The sequence below is a fragment of the Physeter macrocephalus genome, chromosome 21 (assembly GCF_002837175.3).
Source record: "Physeter macrocephalus isolate SW-GA chromosome 21, ASM283717v5, whole genome shotgun sequence".
Taxonomy (NCBI): domain Eukaryota; kingdom Metazoa; phylum Chordata; class Mammalia; order Artiodactyla; family Physeteridae; genus Physeter; species Physeter macrocephalus.
In genome coordinates, this window is record NC_041234.1 from 33,744,695 (window position 1) to 33,768,003 (window position 23,309).

Sequence of the window (23,309 nt, forward strand, 5' to 3'; positions counted from 1 at the left end):
CCAGATATAATACAAGGTCCATAATAATCTTACAATAATTAAGAGGGGGGAAGCTTGGGAAAAAAACTACTGATACAGACCAACTCATGAGTTTGCGGCAAATGAGAGAATTAAGGCCCAAAAAAAGGAATGAGCCTTGCTTAAAAGCAACAATACTAAGAACTCAGGTTCCCACCTACACCCAAACTCTTCCTATCACACTGGCTGCTAATTACTTATCTGGCAAGGATACATGAAATACTAGGCAAATGGACAAGTATGAAGCACGATTAAGGAGAGGGCAAAAGCCTGGTGCTGGAGGTCAGGAATAATTTTACCTGGACAGGTCCAGGCTGTGAGGCACTCTGGCCAGGTCATTAACCAGTCCCTTCTTCAGGAAGAGTCGAATGATGTTGTTCATGCCATTGTGTTGGGTCTTGGCTGTTGCACTGCTGTAGAAACTGGAGGTGGAGGGGCAGGACTCCATGATAGTACTGATGATACACATCACTGCCTGAAGCCTAAGAGAGAAGTTTGACATCTCTATCATGTGAATACAGACCATTCTTAGGCTACGTCTTCACTAACTTGCCTCAGATAACCCTCCTGGTTTCTTTTGTGTTTCCTTCTGGAAGTAACATCTAAACAGGTAAGAAAGAACTCACTCCCTGGGTGGAGGCATTCTTCATTTTCTTTAAACATAATTTGAAAAAGTAAAGTTGAATAACCCCCTCAACTTCTTGCTTGAAGACCCTAGAAATATAATGAAAACATCCCTTTGTTTTCTCTAAGCCGTTTACCCACCTCCTCCAAGTGTCATTAGTGCTTTGGGTATTTTTTAGCACTAGAACTATCTGAGAGAACCAGAGAATGTACAGTGCCAGTATGACCAGAACTCTTGTTCAAATGCAAGGAATCCATGGGACAAGAATGAAGTTAGGGGAGGCTACTGGTTATTAGCACTAAGTCAGGCATGGATTTTACCTGGCATGTTTCTCTGTACTCTCAGCCATAGCCAGTGCCCTTCCCAGGGCTGCTTTTACTTCATTCACAAGGGCCACCTGGGCATCCGTGCCACTCCCTGCGGCAGCCAGGCTTGCGAGGAATAGGCGGGCCAGGGCAGGTGTGTCCTTGTCTTCTGCATTCTGGGTATGTGGGAGGAGGTGGTCCAGGACAAAGGCTAGCACACTGCAGTCCTGAAAAGTCATTAATCATGACATTTACTCACAAGCACAATTATGTCATACTGTTTGCACATCAACAAGGTACACGCACACAGAACTGATCCTTGGAGTCATCCAGTCAATGATTATCAGGCCCACTTTATAGATGAAAAAACCAAGACTTAAAGGTGCAAGCCAAGTGAGTAACAAATCTCGAGTTTATGCTTCCAAATTCTATTCATTTTTCAAAAGTTTACACATCTTCATTAATCTGAGGCCTAAAGAAATGTGGCTTGCCAAAGAACTCAAGTCAATGGCGATGATTCAAACCTTGATCCCTAATTCAGTGCTACAATTACTCCAGTTTCTAATTAAATTGTAGTATTTACTGAAACCTACAATGTGCCCAGGACCCTGGGCTAAAAATTGGCAGGGGTTGAATGAGAAACACACAGCACAGTCACAGATATGGATAGCAGAAATAGTTAATGCAGGGTTACTTAAAATAGCAAAAAAGGCCCAATAACAGGGAAGGAAATTAAGTCAGACTTTCCCTCCCCCTCTAAAAATGATTTCTGCCCTGATAATTCTTTATCTTAGAAAGAAACTTAGTTCTGTTGTCATTCAAGTAGATTTTGGATCAAAACGCAGTGGCGATTTTGGAACTAGATAGAGATGATGGTTGCACGACACTGAATGTAAGATGCCACTCAACTGTATACTTTAAGATACTTAGTTTTATGTGCATTTTACCTCAATTTAAAAAATGCATTGAAGGGACCTCCCTGGTGGTCAAGTGGTTAAGACTCCGTGCTCCCAATGCAGGGGGCCTGGGTTCGAGCCCTGGTCAGGGAACTAGATCCTGCATGCTGCAACTAAAAGAGCCCGTGTGCCGCAAGAAAGACCTGGCGCAGCCAAATAAATATTTTTAAAAAATGCATTGAAGAATTCTAGGCTCGGGCTTCCCTGGTGGCGCAGTGGTTGAGAGTCCGCCTGCCGATGCAGGGGACTTGGGTTCGTGCCCCGGTCCGGGAAGATCCCACATGCCGCGGAGCGGCTGGGCCCGTGAGCCATGGCCGCTGAGCCTGCACTCCGCAACGGGAGAGGCCACAACAGTGAGAGGCCCGCGTAACGCCAAAAAAAAAAAAAAAAAAAAAAGAATTCTAGGCTCCGGAAAATTAGATAAGGTGACCCTGTTAAGTATTAGAAATAAAAATTTCCCAGTAGTGAATAAAATACAAAGTTAAAACAGTTTTCTGAAAAAAAGGGTAACATTACCAGTAAAAACTGAAAGAAAAAAAAAAAAGCCTTGCAATTTGGGCGACTGAGTGGATTTGTGCAACCGTGACTGAGTGGAAGGAATCTGGATTTGAAACCAGAGACCTGGGCTCTAATCCTAGTCTTGCTACTCTGCAGTGTGGCCTTGGGCAAGTTACTGACCTCTCTGAGCCTTCTCTTCTCTCTGTTAAGGGGAGCAATACCAACAACCTTGCAGTGCTGAGGTGAGGATTATCAATAGTATCTGTAAAGCACCTATGAGTACCCAGTACCAGTAAGTGGGTCACTTGACACATATTAAAGCAGATACTTAATAAATTTGCAATTAAATGTCTTATTCCACAAGTATGCTATTATAACTACAACTGGCATAAATGAGTATAAGCTTTGAAATAAAAGCCTAATGTATACTTAATACACACATTCCATAAAGGGCTTATATCCAGAATATATAAAGAACTCAGTAGAAAATAAGAATAAAAGACTTGGACACTTCACAAAAGAGAATATACAAATGGCCAATAAAGACAGGGAAATTTTAACCACAATGCAATACCAGTAGGAACTTACTAGAATGGTTAAAATGAAAAACAGGAATACCAAGCATTGACAAGGAGGTGAAATAATCCAAACTCCCATATGTGTGCTGGTGATAATGTAAATTGACATGACTGCTCTGGAAAACTTGGTATCAGCTGCTAAAGCTGAACAGACCAGCAATTCCACTCCTAGGCTCATAGCACCCAACAGAAATATATGAACTTACGTATGAACGTGTGTGAGTGTGTGTGTGTATAAATACACACACACACACACACACACACACACACACACAAACTTATGTATGTTCACCAAGACATGTGTAAGAGTGACTGTAGCAGCACTACTTTTAATACTTCCAAAAGGAAAACTAGCCAACTGTCAATAAGCACTAGAATGGATAAGACTGTGTTACATTCACACAATGGAATTCTATACAGCAATGAAAATAAACTAAAACTACACACAAAGATGTAGTTGCAAACATGTTAAGCAAAAGAAGCCAGACACAGGACATACTGTAAGATTCCACTTATATAAAGCACAAACCCAATTCATGAACGCAAGATAATGGTGACCTTATGGAAGTTCAAAGGCGAAGGGGAGATGTGCAAAGGTGTGAGTGGGATTAGCTTTTGTGGAGTTTCTAATGTTTAATTTAGTGGTAGTCATCCAAGAAAAATTAACTGGTGAATCACTTAGGAGTTGTGTATTTTTGTATGCATTTTAAAAGCTTGGATTAAGATAAAAATAGCTTAAAAAATGGCAGCTGCTGTCATAGATTCTTTGTCTGCAACATTATTGCCCCTGTTCCATTCTCACACTCTTTACTGCTTACTAACCATAAAATAACTATGTGACCTCCAAAACAAGGTCTCCTTAATGAAAAAAACCTCCTTGGGTACCCCTTTTACATATATGGGAACATGATATGGTTTAAGTGTCCTTTCACTTGAAAAATCCAACCTGAAGATAATTCTGTATCAGGACATGAAAATATGACTTCATTCTTTCCCATGCTCTATTGATGAACATTTAGGCTTTTCTTATATTCTATTTATTACCAATACTGTTACCACATCAGGTGTCTTTGCACAGGTGTGAGTACATCTGGAAGATAAACTCCAATACTGTGTACTTCATTTATTCTCCTGTCTCCTAGATACCTTTACCTAGGTGATCCACAGATACCTCTCAAATTCTACATTTTCTCTTCGAACCATTTCCTCTTCTAACAAAAGGAATAAAAAAAACATAAAACAAGAAACATCTCTTGAGTCCTTCATTTCACCTTATCCTCCAAATCCAATCTCATCCATTTCTACTGTTAAAACATCTCTTCAACTCATTCATTTCCCCCTCCAACTTCATCAAGGTCCTGTATTACTTAGACTACTATATGAGTGTCCTGACTGGTCTGACTCCAACCTTGCCTTTTGCAGTCTCTAATAAGGCAGACCAAGTGATTTTCTACAAAACAAATTAACTACATCAACTCACTCCCTGCAAATGAGCCTGATGGCTCCACATCATGGAGAAAAAGGCCTAGCTCTTTAATGTGTCTTAAGAGGCCTCTGCCTCTCTCATCGCTGGGTTAGCATGCACGGGCTCCTAGCAAAGCATCCAACACATAGCAGGTATCCAAATGGTAACAGTATAAAATATTAAGCAGAAATTAGAAATCTTACCTCTTTGATCAGCTCAGACTGGCCTACAGTATAGCTGTAGTTGGCAATCAGGGTAGCAATACCAACATAGGATCTCACCAACTCTGCCAGAAGCCGAAGAATAGTGGAGGTCGGCATTAATGGTTTGCTGCCCTTGCCTTTCTGCTTGCCTTCCTCAGACGCCCGGTCCCCTTCTTTATCTTTCTTCCCATCCCGAGACTCCTCCGGAGTTGAAGCTGTTGAGAAAGAGCCAAACACTGGTTCGATTCCACACTGGAATATTGGAAAAATCAAGTCTTAGGTGGAAAGGATACTTCAGGCCACTAGTACAAATTGAATGCCCTCCTCCTACTGCAGTGGAAAGACAGATAGCTAATATGACACAGATCTCAGATGTGCTCTACAGATATAGTTACAACAGAAAGGCTTTACCCAATTGTTCACACATCTTCCACCATTTCCCTCCTCTTATACATTTTATGTTCCAGAAATACTGTACTAACAGTAGTTCTCCAAACATGCCTTGTATACTTTTACCTCTTCTTCCCACATGTCTGTGTGGCACACATTTACTTAATCTAGCTAAGCTCAAAAGCTGATCTCCTCTATAAATGCTTTCCTGCTTCATCCAGGCATACTGAGATGCTATCATTATCATGTGCCCACTATATCTTATCCCAGCACGCCTCCATTCCAGCAGTTATCTTGTACTAAAAGCACTGCATGTCACCCTCACCGGACAAAATTCTTTAAGTGCAGGGAATGAATCTGATTCATTTTGGTGTCTACTATAGTCTGCCACATAGTGGGCAATGATGCTTCCCTTGAATGATACTACCATCACCCATACTATATACTACATATGAGCAGTAAAATGAGTTAACCAATATTTTACTAATTATTAGCCTTTTAAGCTTATCCTCAGAGACTAAACTGGCATTAAGTGTAACATCTCAACTTAGATTTCAAAGATCCTTCCTGTCAAGGAGAAGGAGCTCTTGAAAGGTCTCATTAGAATTGTTTCCACATGACATTTCTCTAATTCTTGGCAAGTAGCCAATGGGCTCTGTTGAAACTGCTAGAAAATAAGAATCCACCATATAAATCTTGTAGCCAAAATAGTGTCACTGGCACCAAAGTTCTATAAGCCAGCATGGAAGCTACCAAAAGAAATATACGTAGAGGTTTAAAGAGTAGAACTAAAGGATGTTACCACAGCAACCACTACTGGGTTAGTTAAGTTACAGTTCCATTAACTTTATTTATTCTATATTCCCCGTGTTGTACAATATATCCCTGTAGCTTATTTTATAACTAATAGTTTGTACTTCTTAACCCCCTACCCCTATAATGTCCCTTCCCCCCCTTCCTTCTCCCCACTGGTAACCACTAGTTTGTTCTCTGTATCTGTGAGTCTGCCTCTTTTGTTATATTTACTAGTTTTTAAAAAAATATACACATATATGCAAAAATTTATTTATTTTTTGGCTGCGTTGGGTCTTCATTGCTGCACGCGGGTTTTCTCTAGTTGCGGTGAGTGGGGTTTACTCTGTTGCAGTGCACAGGCTTCTCATTGCGGTGGCTTCTCTTGTTGTGGAGCACGGGCTCTAGGTACGCGGGCTCAGTAGTTGCGGCGCGCAGGCTTTAGTAGTTGTGGTGTGCAGGCTCAGTAGTTGTGGCTCGTGGGCTCTAGAGTGCAAGCTCAGTAGTTGTGGTACACGGGCTTAGTTGCTCTGCAACATGTGGGATCTTCCTGGACCAGGGATCGAACCCATGTCCCCCGCATTGGCAAGAGGATTCTTAACCACTGCGCCACCAGCAAAGTCCTACTAGTTTGTTTTATTTTTTTAGATTCCATGTATAAGTGATACCATACAGTATTTGTCTTTCTCTGTCTGACTTATTTCACTTAGCATAATGCCCTCCAAGTCCATCCATGTTGCTGCAAATGGCAAAATTTCATTCTTTTTAATGGCCAATTCCATTAACTTTAGCATATAATGAGGGGTGGCTGCAGGCCAGGATGCCATGTACTATGAAATGGAATAGATCCCAATAAGAAAACGTAGGCACGTGTGAAATGCTGATATAGAAAGCTGGCTTTTGGGCCCAGGGTCTTTGATTTACTTGGCTCTGGTCACTAATGGACGCTCTTTAATCACTGTTGTGCCTATAGCACCAGCTCTCACTGGGACATTCAAATGGCAGTCTTTTAAAGACCCTAAAGAAAGCATTGTAATTTCTGGAGCTGGTAGCAATGGGGCCTACAGTCCTGAGCTGCTAGCTCTAAGGAGATCTGCATGTATTCCTGAAGAATATAAAGACTTAATCTGGTCTCAGATAACTGGGATGGACCTTTTGTTTACAGAACGCTGAGCCCACCCCCGAGTAAGTTCACTTACGCAAGTAAATGTGACAATTATGCCTGTATTCCCCTACTGCCTGCCCAGGACACTCCGTTTCTTCAAGCTGTCTTCTCAAGAAATAAGAACAAAAGAGAAAAGCAAACCATTACCTTCTCCTTGGGATGTCCCAGATGTGGAAGTCTCAGTGGAGGCACCATCTGCAGCAAAGACCTGACTCTATGGAGGAAGAAAACTCCTGAGCCATTATTAATTTCAAAGACAGTTGTCCCCAAATGGCAGGACTCCTTTTCAGGGTACTGGCTGTAAATGTTATAGACTCTCTTTGTCTATCTTTTAACCACCTTTTCCTTCTGTATACTATAATCCATGGGAAGCCATCATTATAAACAGCGATTGGAAGATTGAGGGGAAAGGGAACAGGGGAAGATGAGAATGAGAAATGAATTAAAGAAACATTTCTAATTCAAGGAGAAAAAAGAAAATCCCAGGGACAACCCAATCTTCATTTTTAGGCAACAGATAATTTATAGATACATCAAAATTAATACCTTTGAAATATCCCTGGCATAACCCTATATCCCGTAGTAGGTACTGAAAAGGGAGAAGGCAGATAGAAGGTTGGAGCTGACTTACATTAATGGAAAATCCTGGCTGTGTGTCAAAGTCACTGCTCTGACGGGTAAGTGACCGGTACTGCTGGTACACATCATCACCCATGTCTTGCAGGAGCTGGCCAACCTCTTGAGTCATACCCCCAGGTTTAGGATCAGATTTGTCTGCTAGAAAAATAAAAACAAAACAAAACTCTTTAGACTGTGCAATGTTAATGACCATCTGGTAGCTTGGTCAATTTTGCTCCAAGTTGCTACAACTGTTTACACAGTAATATTGCTAGGCTTTGATTTAAGAATGAGAAATGTAGAGAGAGCATGGTTGAAAGCCTCATTCTATCACTAGTTTTGTGACAAGCAATTTACTCTCCTCACTGTCCTTAGTTGTCACTATTAAGCTTAAATGAACATACCTGACATTTTGCCTAGTACAGTGAGAGGTCAATAAATGGTTGCTATATATAGCTAAATTATTATTATTTTTGGGGGGAGGAGGGTTTAGGAGGTGAGGTAAAGATTTTGCGATTGTGGGAAAAGCAAGGAGCTCTATAAGGATTAGAGTGCTGTATGGATGAAAAGCACTAAAGTAAAGACTCAGATTTTCCTGACTTGTTAAATGCACTATTCATCAACTTTTGGCAATTCTGTGGGGCCTATCAAATAAGTATGTCCTGAATAAAATCCAGAAGGATCTGACTGGAATGGAACTTGAGTTCCAAGCAATTCATTCATGACTTTCCGAATACTTAAAAGCAGCACCTTGGGCTTCCCTGGTGGTGCAGTGGTTGAGAGTCCGCCTGCTGATGCAGGGGACACGGGTTCGTGCCCCGGTCCGGGAAGATCCCACATGCCGCGGAGCGGCTGGGCCCGTGCGTGAGCCATGGCCGCTGAGCCTGCGCGTCTGGAGCCTGTGCTCCGCAACGGGAGAGGCCACAACAGTGAGAGGCCTGCGTACCGCAAAAAAAAAAAAAAAAAAGCGCAGCACCTTAACTAAGGACAAAAGATAGGGATGGTGGTCTCTGAGGTCAGGAAACCTAGCCACACCTTCTAATATTGTTCCCAGATCTTTGGGCAACAACTATGTTTTGTTTCTGAGAGTGAAAACATTGGAGACTTCTTGGTATTTTATTTTCAACCTGCTCAACCTGCTTATTATCTCCTTTTTAATCTTTGTTCATTCTTCCCTCTGTATGGGATGTACTCTCATACAAAAGATTCTGGCAATCTCCTTATCCTTATCATTCATACTGTATGACTATTAACTTCTTCAGAGAAGTGGGCTATGTGTCTTATTCATCTTGATTCCCAGAGAGTGGGCAAATAGTTGAGTGCTCACTAAGCCATAAGTTAGTTGAAGTGACCTAAAAAAAGTGCCCAGCCTCCTCAGGTGGACTAGTTACATACCTTCCTCTGGAGCATGGTATGCAGCCAGGGCATTTAGCATGTCATAGATCACTTCCTTGATAGTATCAGGAATGACAGGCAGAGGTGAGGGCTTCAAAGGGGTTGTCTTCACCAGCTGTACAGCATTAGGGCCTTTAATTCTAAGATTCTCAAATTCATCATCTGAAGCTAAGCCAAAGTGAGACAGAGAAAAATCAGTCAGTAATGAACAGGTACCTACATTTGGTTACTGATAAAGACTCAGAAGCGGGGGGGCCACTTCCAAACAATGTTCAAGTAGTCTACTAGAAAATCTGGCTTTTACCTTCCCTAAATACCATAGGATTTCATACAGCAATATCAAATTGTAAAAAAAGAGTATAGGCTTTGGAGTTGGGGACACTTGGTTTTGAAATCCAGTTCTGTTACAGGATCGTGGCCAAATTATTTCAACAAACCTCAATTTTCTCATTCTTGAAAATTTGAGGATTAAAGGAGACCATACATGAGAAATGCCCAGCACAGAGCCAGGGTGGGGCTCCCAAAATAATTAGTCCCTTTCCCAACTTTTAATTTAAAAAACAAACAAACCAACAAACAAAAAAACTCCAAAAGCCCCACGACCCCACAGAAAAGTTGAAAGGTTAGTACAAAAAAATCCATATAGTTTTCATCTAGAATCACCATTTGTCCACCCCTAAATATGTCTACCTGCATCTAAAATCAAGGATATTTTTCTACATAGCCAGAATACCATAATACCCAATAAATTTAACAGATATAATTATATAGTTAATATAGTTAATATATAGTAATATATAGTTAATATATATAATATATAATATAATATATAGTTAATATGTAGTAACTGTTCTAACTTCTCCAAATCTCCTTTATCTAGGTTCAGCATCCCATCAAGGTTGGTGGTTTTCTCTCATCTCCTTTTATCTAGGAGATCCTTGCATTTTTTCCTTTCACAACATTAATATTTTGGAAGAGTCTAGGTCAGTTGTTTTATGGAATGTCTCACAATTTGTACTTATCTAAGTGTTTCCTCATAATTATAGGTCAAACATTTTTGGCAAGAATACACCATGGTTCTTCCTACTGTATCACATAAGTCACATGTCCATTTGTCCCTCAATTATCACTCTATCTGTAAACCATTCACTGTTTACATTCACTATTGTCACATCAAGCTAAGTTATTTGAAGGCAAGGACTAGACTGAATGAGTCCTTGGAATCTCTGGCAGGAATTACCACAGGGCAAGGACCAGAGAAGCTACTGAACTACCCCTGAATTGACCCACTTGATTAACCAGCCAATGTCCCAACGCTTGCCTAAGGAGGCTTTCCAAGTTATAGGCTTCCTCACAGAAAATTTTTGGAGTTATACTAAGCCACAGACCTCAACGTCTCAAAGGCCAAGAGAAGGGTAAACTTACCAGTTCCTGAGCCTCGAGGGGCTGGAAGGGCAATGCGGATACAGCAGTTGGCCACTTCGGTGAAAATGTCTGGATTGCGGCATGCAGCTGGCCCAAGGACACGAAGGATGTAGTTGATCTCTCGAGAGCCGAGGCTGCCAGATACAACACCAGAGGTAGTGCTACCAGCTCCACTTGTAGCTGCTGAGCGAACAACCTAGTAAAGAGAGGGAGAACACTGCTGATTAAAGACCACTTTCTAAAACACAACTGCATTCAAGGAAGAGTTACCAAGGATTAAAATACCAACCAAGTTCTGCCTCAAGACAGTGGATGACAGCCTTTGATCTTTGGGAGAAAGATACACTTGGTCTTTCAAGTCCTATTCCTTCCCAATTCAAAAAATGTGGCTTACAAAAAAGTTACAGCATTCAGCATACCCCCCAAATTATCAACTATTAGACTAGATGATATGTGACCTTTATAGAAACTGGGTAACATACATAGATCATTGTTCATCCAGATTATGGCTCCCAAATTTAAGTGCCAGCTCCTAGCCTTCCCAAATGCCGTCCCAATTTTAAACCAGAATGGTTCAAACTCTAAAAATATGTAATACTGACATCCACTTAGTGTATAAGAACAAAATTAAACACTTTCTTTATGTTTCAAAGTCAATAATCAGTCTTGGATAATGACAGCCAGGAGATATCAAACTACTTATGGACTGTTTGCTTTGATACCACAAGGCTTAGACATTGTCATGCTTTTGCTCTTCTCATAAAATGACTTGTTAATCATGGAAAATATAGGAAAGTATAAAGAAAATAGTTCCACTGTATTTCCCACGATCTATTGCTCTGTGAATTATGTTCATAAAGGTAAAAATCTTTTGGACTCAATGCTTTTCTTACCAAACTGGTCATGCTCTTCAGTTTAGCATAACAACTTCTACATCTTGCCTGCCAGGCTGCCGTCGTAAAATAACTCCCATTTTTTAAATACAGAAAAGTGTAATTCCATATGTGCCATCATTTATTCAGTCCTCTGCTGGACATTAGATCTCTAGTCTTGATATTACAAGTAATTCTACAGTGAACATTCTTGTATATGTACCTTGGCATACTTGACTTTAGTTATCAGATAAATTCTTAGCCACAGAATTTCTAGGTCAAAGGATATCTTAAACTGACAGTACCAAATTGCCCTCCAATGTGGTTGCACCAATTTCCACTCCTACCAAAAGTAAGAGTATGCCTGGTTCTTCACACCCGTACCTGCAATGGATATTATCAAGCATTTACATTTTGCTACTTGATACGTTAAACCTGCCACTGATCTTTCTTTGTTTCCCACACCCCCAAATAAAATTTCCTTTAAGCTTACAAAGTTTTCTGTCATCCAAAAAGAACCTATATTTCTTCATAGCATTTAAAAAAGTTGTATAAGCTTTAAACATTTTTTTTTTTTTTTTTTTGCGGTACGCGGGCCTCTCACTGCTGTGGCCTCTCCCGTTGTGGAGCACAGGCTCTGGACATGCAGGCTCAGCGGCCATGGCTCACGGGACCAGCCGCTCCGCGGCATGTGGGATCTTCCAGGACCGGGGCACGAACCCATGTCCCCTGCATTGGCAGGAGGACTCTCAACCACTGCACCACCAGGGGAAGCCCAGCTTTAAACATTTTAAGTATGTTTGTTTTTAAGTCAGAATCCTGTCTGTATATAGTTGTTTCTTCTCTGTTGGGCTGTCTCCTGACCTTGGATCAGTGTACATGCTGTCTTTAACAGCCTTCGTTTGGTTTTGCTCATGTCAGGTGAAATCAAACAGGCTGGCTGAAGAAGAACTGTCTGAAGAATGTGAGATATATACTCATATACGCATAGAAGCATGAAGTGGCACCACCTTTCTGGCAAGCGAGCTAAAAAACAATATATACCTTTTGATCCAATTTCTAAGCATTTATAAGAAAAACGACCTTAAATGTGACAAAGCTATGCACAAAAATGCAAGTAGCAACACTATGTATCAACGTGGGGAAACAATGTTCCAAGAGAGGAAATTGAAAGTGAAGTCAGTAGCATTCACCTGATGATTGTTTAGAAAGAATTAGCAGAGGAAAGAGTTTGTAAAAGTACTGTGGAGAAAAAGCCTTATTGGTGCGATGTTAGCCCCCAACCCCTCTGTTGATGTCTTAAAGTTGATGACATAAAGGTTTTTATTTTTCTAATTGATTTGTTATTTCTTCTACTGCTTTATATGTTTCCTAAAATAAACAAATAAACCTCAGTTTTCTCATGTGCACAATGCATATTTGTAAAGAGCTTATCACAGTCATAAACATTCAAAAAATTTTACTATGGCTGATCCTTGAACAACATGGGGGTTGGGGCACCAACTCTCCGTGCTGTCGAAAATCCACAAATAACTTATAGTGGCCCTCCACATCTGAGGTTCTTTATCTGTGGATTCAACCCACTGTGGATTGTAGTAGTACTGTAGTGTTTACTATTGGAAAAAAAATCTACATATAAGTGGACCCGTGTAATTCAAACCTGTGTTATTCAAGAGTCAACTGTACTTTTACAACCCCAAAACACAACGTTTGGAAAACAGGCTGTTGGGTGAAGTACTCCTATAAGAGAATGACCTTTAAAACATGAACTTGGTGGAGGGTATCCTAGTTCCTTATTAACAAGTTTTGGAGGACACGGGGAGTGGGAAGGGTAAGCTGGGACGAAGTGAGAGAGTGGCATGGACATATATACACTACCAAATGTAAAATAGATAGCTAGTGGGAAGCAGCCGCATAGCACAGGGAGATCAGCTCGGTGCTTTGTGACCACCTAGAGGGGTGGGATAGGGAGGGTGGGAGGGAGGGAGAGGCAAGAAGGAAGAGATATGGGGATATATGTATAGCTGATTCACTTTGTTATAAAGCAGAAACTAACACACCATTGTAAAGCAATTATACTCCAATAAAGATGTTTAAAAAAAAAGTTTTGGTTCAAGAAACCTATATTGCTAGAGAGGACTTTCTAGATAAGAGCTATCACTATAGTAAATTTAAGGGTAAAAAATGTATTTTCTAGTACCTTTTAAATGTCACTCAATGGGATAATCTACCATACCTAAGCAAGCACCTGAGCACACAGTTGGGAAATTTTGCTGGGCAGAGCATATCATCTGTAACACCTAGCTATATACTTGATGAAGACTCGGAAGTCTATCTGCTCTGAGAGCAAGGTGAACAAGGTATTATGTAAAGCTAAACCAGCATCGGACACCAAAAAGACTCACCTTTTCCATGGTATGGCGGAGGGTGCAGGGGTCCTCAATAATGTGTCTTAAGAGAAGGGTGACCAGGGGAGTAAACCCATTGAAGCCTGAACTCTGGGTCAAATTCAAGATCATGCGGGTACTCTTCAGCTCTGCAAACATCATGGCATATTTGTGGTCTCGGGTGAGCCTCAGGCAGAGGCGAAGGGTGGCATGCAAAGTGTCTGGGTCCACAGGGACCCCTAGCATGCTCACACAGGCCCGGATTAAAACAGTCACCATATCCTCTGTCAGGCCCTGGATCAGGATCTCCCCAATTTTTGTTTCTTCCAGGCTTGTCTCCTTTTCAGTATTTGTACTGTCTAGGGCCAAGGGGGTATCTATAAATGGGAAAGTAAGTGTTCAGACAGTTAACGACATTTCTTCCCGTCCTCTCCCTCTTAAGTAACCAGTCAAACACTTGGGTCCTATTAAGAGAAACAGACCAAATACCAATTCAAAGACCAGATGAAAAGGCACATAAAGAGGAGGACTGTGTATCTTTAAGTCACCAAGCAATCTGATGGATAAGAAATCACTCATGATGAAATCAGGCCAGAATTTAAGCCATAAAGGCACACTAGCTTTGTGTAAGACACTCCTTGAAAGATTCAAAACTAAAAGTCCATACCATTGGCTTTATTTTCTTTACGTTTGATATCCATTTCTTTGCTTTCTTCCAATGTCTTCTCTAGTTCCTGTCCATTGCTGTTTTTAGAATTTTTATTCAGCCGTGGTACCCTCAGGAGTGTCAGCATCACCGGGCGCCGGTTCCCTGTTTCCTCATTAACCTAGGAATTCAAGCATACAAAAACATCTCTACCGAAAAAAGAATTGTAAGGCGGGTGGGGGAGCTGGAACTGTGTAGCAAAATGCTGTAACAGGAAGGAACCTTGGCAATTTATCCCACCCCTATCATTTACAGAGAGAAAGCCTGAAGGTCCTCAGAAGGAAAGTGGCATACACAAGACCCTACAGCAAATTATAAACTTTCCAATAGAGCAGACTCCATCCCCAACCACTCCCTAATCCTTGACTGAATACTTACAATCATTTCCGCGTGGGACAGTGTCAAATTGCCACAGACTCACGGCCTAACAAATGGCTTTAAGAAGACTCAGTTCTCTGAAAACTATACCCCATTTAGTAGTGGTAATACTGTTCTTATAACACGTCAGGACTGCTGGCTCAGGAAGAAGCAAATGGAAAGGCATATTCAGCACCTTCCCCTCTTTTCAATCAAGTTTATGGCATTGAGTGAGCATGTACCTGCACCATTGTAGTGAACTGGACAGTGTATCTTCTTCGGCCTGCAGTGAAACGCACACTTGTCTCTCCAGATTTCCAGGCGGAATCAATAGTGCTATTGTTGCTTGCACTGTAACTACACCAACGTCCAGAGCGGTCATCAAACCAGCGCCAGTTGTTGTTGTTGGACTGTAGGTACTAAATACAAGAACACAAAGTTTCATTGTACTTCCTTACAAGGTTGATTGTTAGAAAAAATAGTAATTTCATCAGTGTTCATTGCTAAAGCTTAACCTAGGAAAAAGAAATATATTGGACATTTAAAATGTTTTGCAAACCAAGAGAGAAGTTTTCATATACCTTAACCCTCACATTCCTGAGCCTCTCCATAGGCACAAAACACTCTATACCCTTATCCTGTGATGCTCTGCTTTCCTTTTGTTTCCAACTATTTTCCACAAAAGGTAAACATTTTAGATGTACTGGAACAAAACTTCTGTTTCTGGGAAGGTACTAAGATGATGTGGCATATATAATTTTCGTATAAGGAGCACTTGCTTTTGGAGGAATCCTTGCACACTCAGTCCTTCATATAAAAGAAGAGCCACTCCTCCTCTGGAGACAGAACACTTCTTTAACATTTACTTCCAGGGTAAGTTCTTAGACCCTTTAGCCAGCAGCTCCATAAAAAAAAAAAAAAAATTCTAACTCCCAATTCAAAAGAAAACTCTAGCTATCAAGATCCCTCAAGAGATTAATGCCTTGATCAGAGAGCTTTACATTTTTTTACCACTATCTTCTGGTCTATTCTTTTTTTTTGTGGTACGCGGGCCTCTCACTGTTGTGGCCTCTCCCGTTGTGGAGCACAGGCTCCGGATGCGCAGGCTCAGTGGTCATGGCTCACGGGCCCAGCTGCTCCGCGGCATGTGGGATTTTCCCGGACCGGGACATGAACCCGTGTCCCCTGCATCGGCAGGCGGACTTTCAACCACTGTGCCACCAGGGAAGCCCATCTTCTGGTCTATTCTTGCCTCAAGAAGCTGAGCTGTTCTGCTCACCACATACACCATATTACGTACCTTAGTCATTTGGGCTCTCCTTTTTGAGGAGATGGCTGTCTTTTCATAGAAATCAATCAGAAGCAACACTGGGGTGATCCACCTAAAACAGGAGAAATGATTTACTCTGGGCAAGCCAGAAACCTGCACAACATGGGAAAATTTATCTTGATTTCATCAGGTACCTCACAATTTTCAAACCACAAAAGGTATCCAAGATTTGTCCCATACATGACCCAGAAAACTCCCCGATTCAAGCCCTAAGCTTGAGGGCCCAAATCCCCAGGGCAATATAAATGAAAACAAGAGAGATTACAGGGTCACTCACTTTGGGGTCTGGACCTCCTTTTGTTCCTTGGCGGCCTGTAGGCAGGGCTGAACCACTTCCAAGAGTTTGATTAGGACATTAAGGATGCCACTAGATTCAACCACCCAAGCACAAGGTAGCTTCAACTCCTGATTGATTAATCAAAGGAAAAAAAAATAAAACAAATACCAGCTTCTACTCAGCATCAAGGATTAGCATGGTATAAAACATAAGAGCGAACGCTAACAGAATTGGTTGAATTCAAATTCCATTTCCACCACTTACCAGCCGTGTGGTCCGAGATTAGTTACTTAAATCCTCTAGGCCTTGGTTTTCCTCATGGGTCAAAGGGAATAATTTCTATCTCCAAGGTAACTGTGATACACTGTGCCAACACAGTGGCTGGTACATTAGTATGTGCTTAATATGGAAACTGTTACTAGTGTCATTAATATCATTAAGAACTGTTACCTACGCTAGTTGAAAAGCTTCTGATTTACAGAGAACCTTTATAATCTTCCAAGGAAGATGGAATAATTAAACACAGGAACATAGTTAATGGTTCCCCTTACAAGGGCTACATAAAGTGTTACTGATGTAACAGGAAATCACTGGAAGTAATTTAAATGGCCGACCATAGGTAGTTATTTAAACTAGGGGACCTCAAAAAGATGGAATAATATATACATGATGTGGGAAAATATTTGTAATATAATACTGAGAGAAAAGAATACAAAACTTTCTAAATACTCTGATCCCAACTGTTTAAATGTACAGAAAAAAGACTAGAAGAAAAATGTTAGGCTGTCATTTGTGATTTTTTAAAAAAGGAGGGCTCATGAGTGATTTCCTTATATTGTAATGTTTTGGGGGACCCCCAGCATTCAGTACTTTGCAACATTTCCCACAAGTATCTATTCACAAGTGCTATATAATAAGAATCACCACTTTTATCACAAAGGAAAGCCCTGAGACTGTAGACACACAGACTGACATATATATTGGACTTAACTCCTGAGTTGCTATAAGGGTTTACTCCATTAAATCCAGGTTTTACCATTAAACATGATAAGCTAAGAATGAAGAATCACTTGTTCAAGGTTAGGTGCCTCCTAATTCCTATGATGGCTGGAACAAGAACATGTCCTGGCCAAACCACGCTTTACCTCAAATAATCTTCTGACTGACCAGGTAAGAAAGAAGAGTCAGATTCTATCTGACACCTATTACCAAATTTCCACATCCTACCCCACTCTTTGGCTGCTAGTCAGAGAAGCCAAAAATATTCCACAACTTAACTGTTAATAGTCATTCTAAGTACCTTCTTATAATTACACCCCATCCCCCAATCCTCTAAGACCCAATTCAATTAACATTTTTTCTGAGAAGCCCTTCTCTCATTATCCAGCAGTGATGCATACTGAGCCCCCTGAACTCAGATAAAACTGTTTATGCCATTCATGTGGCATAGAATGCTGTATTTTGTACTTAATTGTGTGCATTACAGCCTATTAGAAACTGTAGGCTATGAAATGCAGACATGTCCTACATTTCTCTCTACCTTCTTCAATGTCTCAAATGGTAGGTGTTTGATTCTCTGATGAATGAATCACAAGGATCAAAAGGTCTAAATCTTACCTCAAAAAGCAGTGTTAAAAGCAAGATTCTAGTAGCCAAATTGGAGGCCTGGGGCAGGGTGGCCATCTGACTGATCCACTCTGACACAGTTTTTGTGTCACTCGTTGTCAGGGGAAGAGCGGCTTTGATCAATACATCAGCAGCTTCCCACACCTAGGAAAGCAGAAAAGTGGCCAAGTCAAAAACTGTAGATTGAGTATGATGAGGTTATGTCAAAACATTCTCAACCTTGTAAAATACTCCCTCTACCTCTAATACATTCGTTGAAGGAGAGGGGGTAAATATTAACATATTTACTATAGGGTGTCTGCATCAAAAGAAGATGTATGCTACTAAAGGAGCACCTCTAAAAAATTATTTTCTTAGGCTAGATTACAAGAAGTCTAAGTTAAAGAAAATGAATATTTTAAAAAATTTTCTGGTGCATATATAGAGTCAATCCCACAAAGGTTCTACCAACTTAAAATCTTTCACTACACCCGCCCCAGAATTATCATTAAAAACAGAAAACAAAATTCCCAGTTAGAAACATTGGTTTTGCTTTAGTATGCATGCTAAAAATTTCTTGTAATGAATTTTATGTAATTGCTCTTGTCTATTAAGGTTTTAGTTTGCTTAAAATCACTTCTATAAGCTCTTAATATAGATTAAAGATAACTAAACATTGGTCATATCTTGTGGGGGGAAGAAGAAGGGTTTATTCAGTTTGTCTTTTAATCTTGTGATGTTTCCATACGCTAAAGTTATGTTTACATACAACACTTTCTTCCTCTGTCTCTAAACTTAAAAAATATATAAAACAAGATTCCAATGATTTAAATACATAAATCATAAAAAAATAGTAAAGGAAATACAACCAAAATGCTAACTGGCTATGTGGGAATTTAGGGTAATTTATTTCTTATTCTACTTCAACAACTAGCATACATTAATTTCATAATGAGGAAAAACACTGCTTAAAAAAAGACAATAGATCACAACTACTCATTAGGATGGGGACTCATCTGTCAAGATGGTTGTTGCATAGGAGGAGAGGGGAAAACATTTTTTCAGGCCTTGGCTCAAGAGTGAGACACATTTTTGACATTTTAGATGAATCTAAGAAGAGATACCTAGAAAAAGAGAGCTTTGTTTTTTCTTTCAAAGATTTTTTTTTGTGTGTGAAGCAGTTAATTCATGTTTTGCAGGAAAACACTCAAGAAAGAGCTAGATTACTAGATCTACAGAATTCAAAGAAAGAATACATCCATATCAGATAAAATGCAAAAATACTGATTAAAAAAATAAAAAAAGAAATCAGGTTTTGATAGATGGCAGGAAAACCATTTTACATACTCCTCTCTCTGGCCCCTGGAGAACTTACCTGATTGACTACTTGCTTCAGAATCATGTCTCGATAGTCTGCTCCATTACGTTTGATTGCTGTCATGATCAGATCACACACCCGGTACACTGTGTCTGGGAGCTCATCAAGAAGGTGAAAGCAGCCTGGCAACATGGTATCTGTGAAAGTGTGGAGTTCATCTTGCTCCAATGGATCAGCATCCTGGAACTTCTCTAGACATTTAGCCTCTTCCTCTTCCTGCTTTTCCCGAGCTTTCCGTTCCTCCTCCTCCTTCCGGCAAGCAACTTCCTAGAGGCAGGGAAGGAAGAAAGTGAGAAGACTCTAAAAATGTATCTGCCCTACCATATAAATATTCTCTACCTTCTCCTCAAGCAGGTGATACATTCGCTAGAGTGTGGCAACGAGTATGAGGGCAGCCACACAGGCTAAGGCAAGACAGGGGAAGGACACCTCCAATCCTCAAAGCACCGGCAACTTACGTGCATCATCCTACATCACCCCCCACAAATTGCATTTGTAGACATTGTCCTGCATTCTCTGCAGGTATGGTAAACTGAAGTAATTATTACCTAGATTCCTAGGTAATAAAGACAGCCAAGTTTGGCCTAATGGGTACTACCAAGGACATTCTGGGCCTCTTATTTGACAATAAATATTAATGCTTCATCTGTTTCACTTAAAGCTTCAGGTCAATGTAATGTAGATTAGTGATGGCAAGGTTGGGATGAATGAGTATTCACATGTCTTTGTTTAGACTTTAATTCAACCAATTACTCTGCAGTAGTAGCAGAATGTTCATAGAAATACTAAGATTAATGTGTCAGACCCTCTTGGAAGCCCCGTTTCCTAGTTACCTCAGGTGACTCTGCCCTTTGATCCATTGGGATATCCTGTCCCAGAGACATGGCAATTGCTCTCATCATCTGGTCCTCTTCAGACATACTCAGATCCTGAAGAGCAACAACAGAAAATCCAGCAACTACACACACTCTAAGGAACTACACACACAACTCATAAGGAACCAGACATCCTGTGCTCAAGCTTTAGAGAGGAAGAGAAGGGGCTCTGAATGCTGCTCTCTAGAGTCAAACTCAATTAGGCTTACCTGGTCACTTACGAGAACGAGAGGGAAAAATCACAACAAAATTAAATATAGGAAAGGAGCTTCAATGTGACCACCTATTTGGCATCTCACAAAAGAGAGCCTTCCTATTACTTTCTGATTATGCATAATTTAAGAGTTCCTCTGCAAAGTCCAGTAATTTCCATGACTAGGAGACAGAAAGCTTCTGCTCCTTATATTCTAGAGCTATGAGAGTTAGCATGTAAAGAAAATATTGGCACGGAGAAGTAAAGCATATCAGCAGCCAAACCAATGTCCTGAAAGATTAGAGCCCCTGAGCCAACTCACCCGAACAACTCCTCCCATGATCGGGGGAGGGTGGGTTAGAAGGTACTCTGTGGCCTGCTCCATGGTGCTGGTGTTCAACAGGGCCTCCATGGCATGTTCCCTTGTGAAGCCCATGTCCATGAGCTATAAAAAGAAGGCAGGATCTCAGAACCATGGTAAAAGAGAAATCCAAATGCATTTTAAAAAGAAAGGAATCCTTTTAAGATATAAACAAGTTTTCCTAACTTCATATGAACTGAGAACGTTTATAAGGTAAGGCAGTTAGATAATGTGAATGATCCTTTCTGCCTGGTGCCTCCATACCATTTACACAGAACTACACATTGGGGCAAGGAGCCAAGGTGATTCACAATTCCATCCTTTAAGAAAATTCACCTAGATGGTTATTATCATTAGGAAGATTATTCTAATTCAGAGACTGAGACTCACACACAAAAGCAAAACCTGGTCCCACTTCTCTTGAAGACAAACTGGCAACAGAACAAGAGCCTGAAAAACTGACTCAGGAAATCTACAACTAGGAAATAATCATGAGACGCATAGAAAAATTTGTAGAAAAAGAAACTATACATCACAGCTTTACAACATCAAATAATAAGAAAATCAACATATCCAGCAATAAAAGAATGATTAAGAAGTAAAAAAGACCCATTTTCTTAATGACAGCGGTATAAGCCTACATACTGTATGATGTTACTATGTAAAAATGAGGCATAGAACTAAGTGATTAAAAAAAAGGACATAATGACTATTTTGTGTGGTGATATTAAGAATGCCTTTAAAAAGTATTTTGGTATATTTCTAACTTTTCTTTAAGTGAGCACTTTTAACTATTATAATAAAAAAAGTGGCATGTACATATAGAAGACATGTTTGAACAGGACTCTAGATATAAAGAGAACACACATACACACACACAAATTGCGAGAGGAGTATGCTAAATGTTGTTTGAGACTGAAACGTGAGGATCTAAGTGCATCCCCCCTGCCTTCTAGCCTCCAATTTTTTTAAATTTAAAAATGAAAACAAAAGTTTTGTGTGGCTAAGGTTTCCAAAAGCTCTTGATGGAAAATAAATTTGGGCCACAATATCCCTTCTCTTTATAGATTAATGAGAAAGTAGCTGAGGACAGTTTGCCTCCAAAGAACATGGCAACCACAACCTACTGAGAATACGTAAAAGACTTCCAATACTAAACAGTATGCTTGGGAGGACACAAATCTTTTACCTATTAGGAGTATTGAAACTATTTTCCAGCTTTCTCAGGAGAAAAAAATAAGGAGTAAAAGAGGGAACAAATTTAAACCTATCCCCTAACAGGACCAGGCATTAAGAAACTTAGAAACCCCACAAGCAGTATATTCTCCGGTGCAAAGTCTTGGCCCTGAAGTGTGAGGCCAGAACCCCACCTGTTGTAGTTGTTGCTGGTTGACCTGAGGTTCCCGGCGGGAGCCACCTTCCTCTTGTCCTGTATCCTCTTCTCCTCGAGACCCCTCCTTCTCTTTGCTCAGTCTCTCTCGAATGACAGGTTCTCCTCGGAGGATGTGGCACAGGATGGCCAGCATGGACTCAGCCATTCGTCCACCATACACCTTCAAGGGTTTCCGGTTCCACAGGTTCTTGATGCAAGTAAAGGCTGCCTGTAAGTCATTTGAAAAGCTGTGTGAAGATCATTTTGTCTCAATTCAAAACCCCAGGAAGAATAAGTCAAAGACTTATGAGACGGTCCCTCCACAATCAGTGCCAACAACAAAATCCTAGGCAGTACTGAGGTTGGGGTGGGGGGGCCCAAGGAAGTACAGAGAAGGGGCATTTAAACCAACCTTGAAGTACCAATCTGAAGTTTACAGTTCAAATGTTTACACCACAGAAAATTATCAAGTGGTCTCTATCCCATTCTGCAAGGCAGCCCTATCTGGGAGTAGGATCTAGTGGTTCTCTACCAATCGAGTTGTTTCACTAAGGAGGACAAAACAGAGTGGGAGCTACCCAGTTGGCATGAGAAATTGCTCTTGGTTTTAGAATGCTGACTACTCACTTTCTGAGTTACCACAAGGAAGCGGAGGGCACTGAATTGTGGAAAGTTCTGAACACCTCCAGGCAATTTGGCAGGCAGTGAATGTGGAGATTCAAGCACCGTGGTGGGATTCACCATCTTCTCCACCAGCATTAGCCAGGCATCTAGGAATTCTCCTGTGCCATCAGGTAAGTCTGAATGTTCTAATCCCTCTGCAACAGGAACTTTGCCTCCCATGGACAGAGCCCAATTGAACGTTCTAAATTCAAATAAGAGAAAGTATAGAGATAGAATATTAGTATTTTAGATTGGGGATGGGGAGAGAAAGGGACACATTCAAAAGCTTCCCAGTCCCTCCTCTTGGAGCTATTGCTTCCAGTCTGTCCAACATTTATTAGCTTTACCTCCCCCCCTTTTTTTTACTTGAAGTATAGCTGGTTTACAATGTTGGGTTAGTTTCTGGTATACAGCAATTCAGTTTTTTATATATATATATATATATATAATTCTTTTTCATTATAGGTAATTACAAGATGTTGAATACAGAGCTTTACCTT

The 23,309-nt window shown here is 40.6% G+C and overlaps 1 protein-coding gene across 1 annotated transcript in view; it reads right to left on the bottom strand.

The window, feature by feature from the left end:
- The window catches only part of HUWE1 (HECT, UBA and WWE domain containing E3 ubiquitin protein ligase 1), a 145,004-nt gene that overhangs the window by 32,970 nt on the left and 88,725 nt on the right, over positions 1-23,309 (bottom strand). The window contains exons 33-50 of the mRNA XM_007119919.4: positions 22,774-23,011; positions 22,145-22,375; positions 20,736-20,858; positions 20,179-20,274; positions 19,343-19,612; positions 17,980-18,132; positions 16,363-16,490; positions 16,056-16,137; positions 14,998-15,174; positions 14,360-14,519; positions 13,711-14,069; positions 10,434-10,629; positions 9,009-9,176; positions 7,627-7,772; positions 7,143-7,209; positions 4,649-4,863; positions 964-1,175; positions 318-500 (exon numbers count right to left, since the gene is read on the bottom strand). Of these exons, the coding sequence (XP_007119981.1) occupies positions 318-500; positions 964-1,175; positions 4,649-4,863; positions 7,143-7,209; positions 7,627-7,772; positions 9,009-9,176; positions 10,434-10,629; positions 13,711-14,069; positions 14,360-14,519; positions 14,998-15,174; positions 16,056-16,137; positions 16,363-16,490; positions 17,980-18,132; positions 19,343-19,612; positions 20,179-20,274; positions 20,736-20,858; positions 22,145-22,375; positions 22,774-23,011 (3,204 nt within the window). The remainder of the gene's footprint in view (positions 1-317; positions 501-963; positions 1,176-4,648; positions 4,864-7,142; positions 7,210-7,626; positions 7,773-9,008; positions 9,177-10,433; positions 10,630-13,710; positions 14,070-14,359; positions 14,520-14,997; positions 15,175-16,055; positions 16,138-16,362; positions 16,491-17,979; positions 18,133-19,342; positions 19,613-20,178; positions 20,275-20,735; positions 20,859-22,144; positions 22,376-22,773; positions 23,012-23,309) is intronic.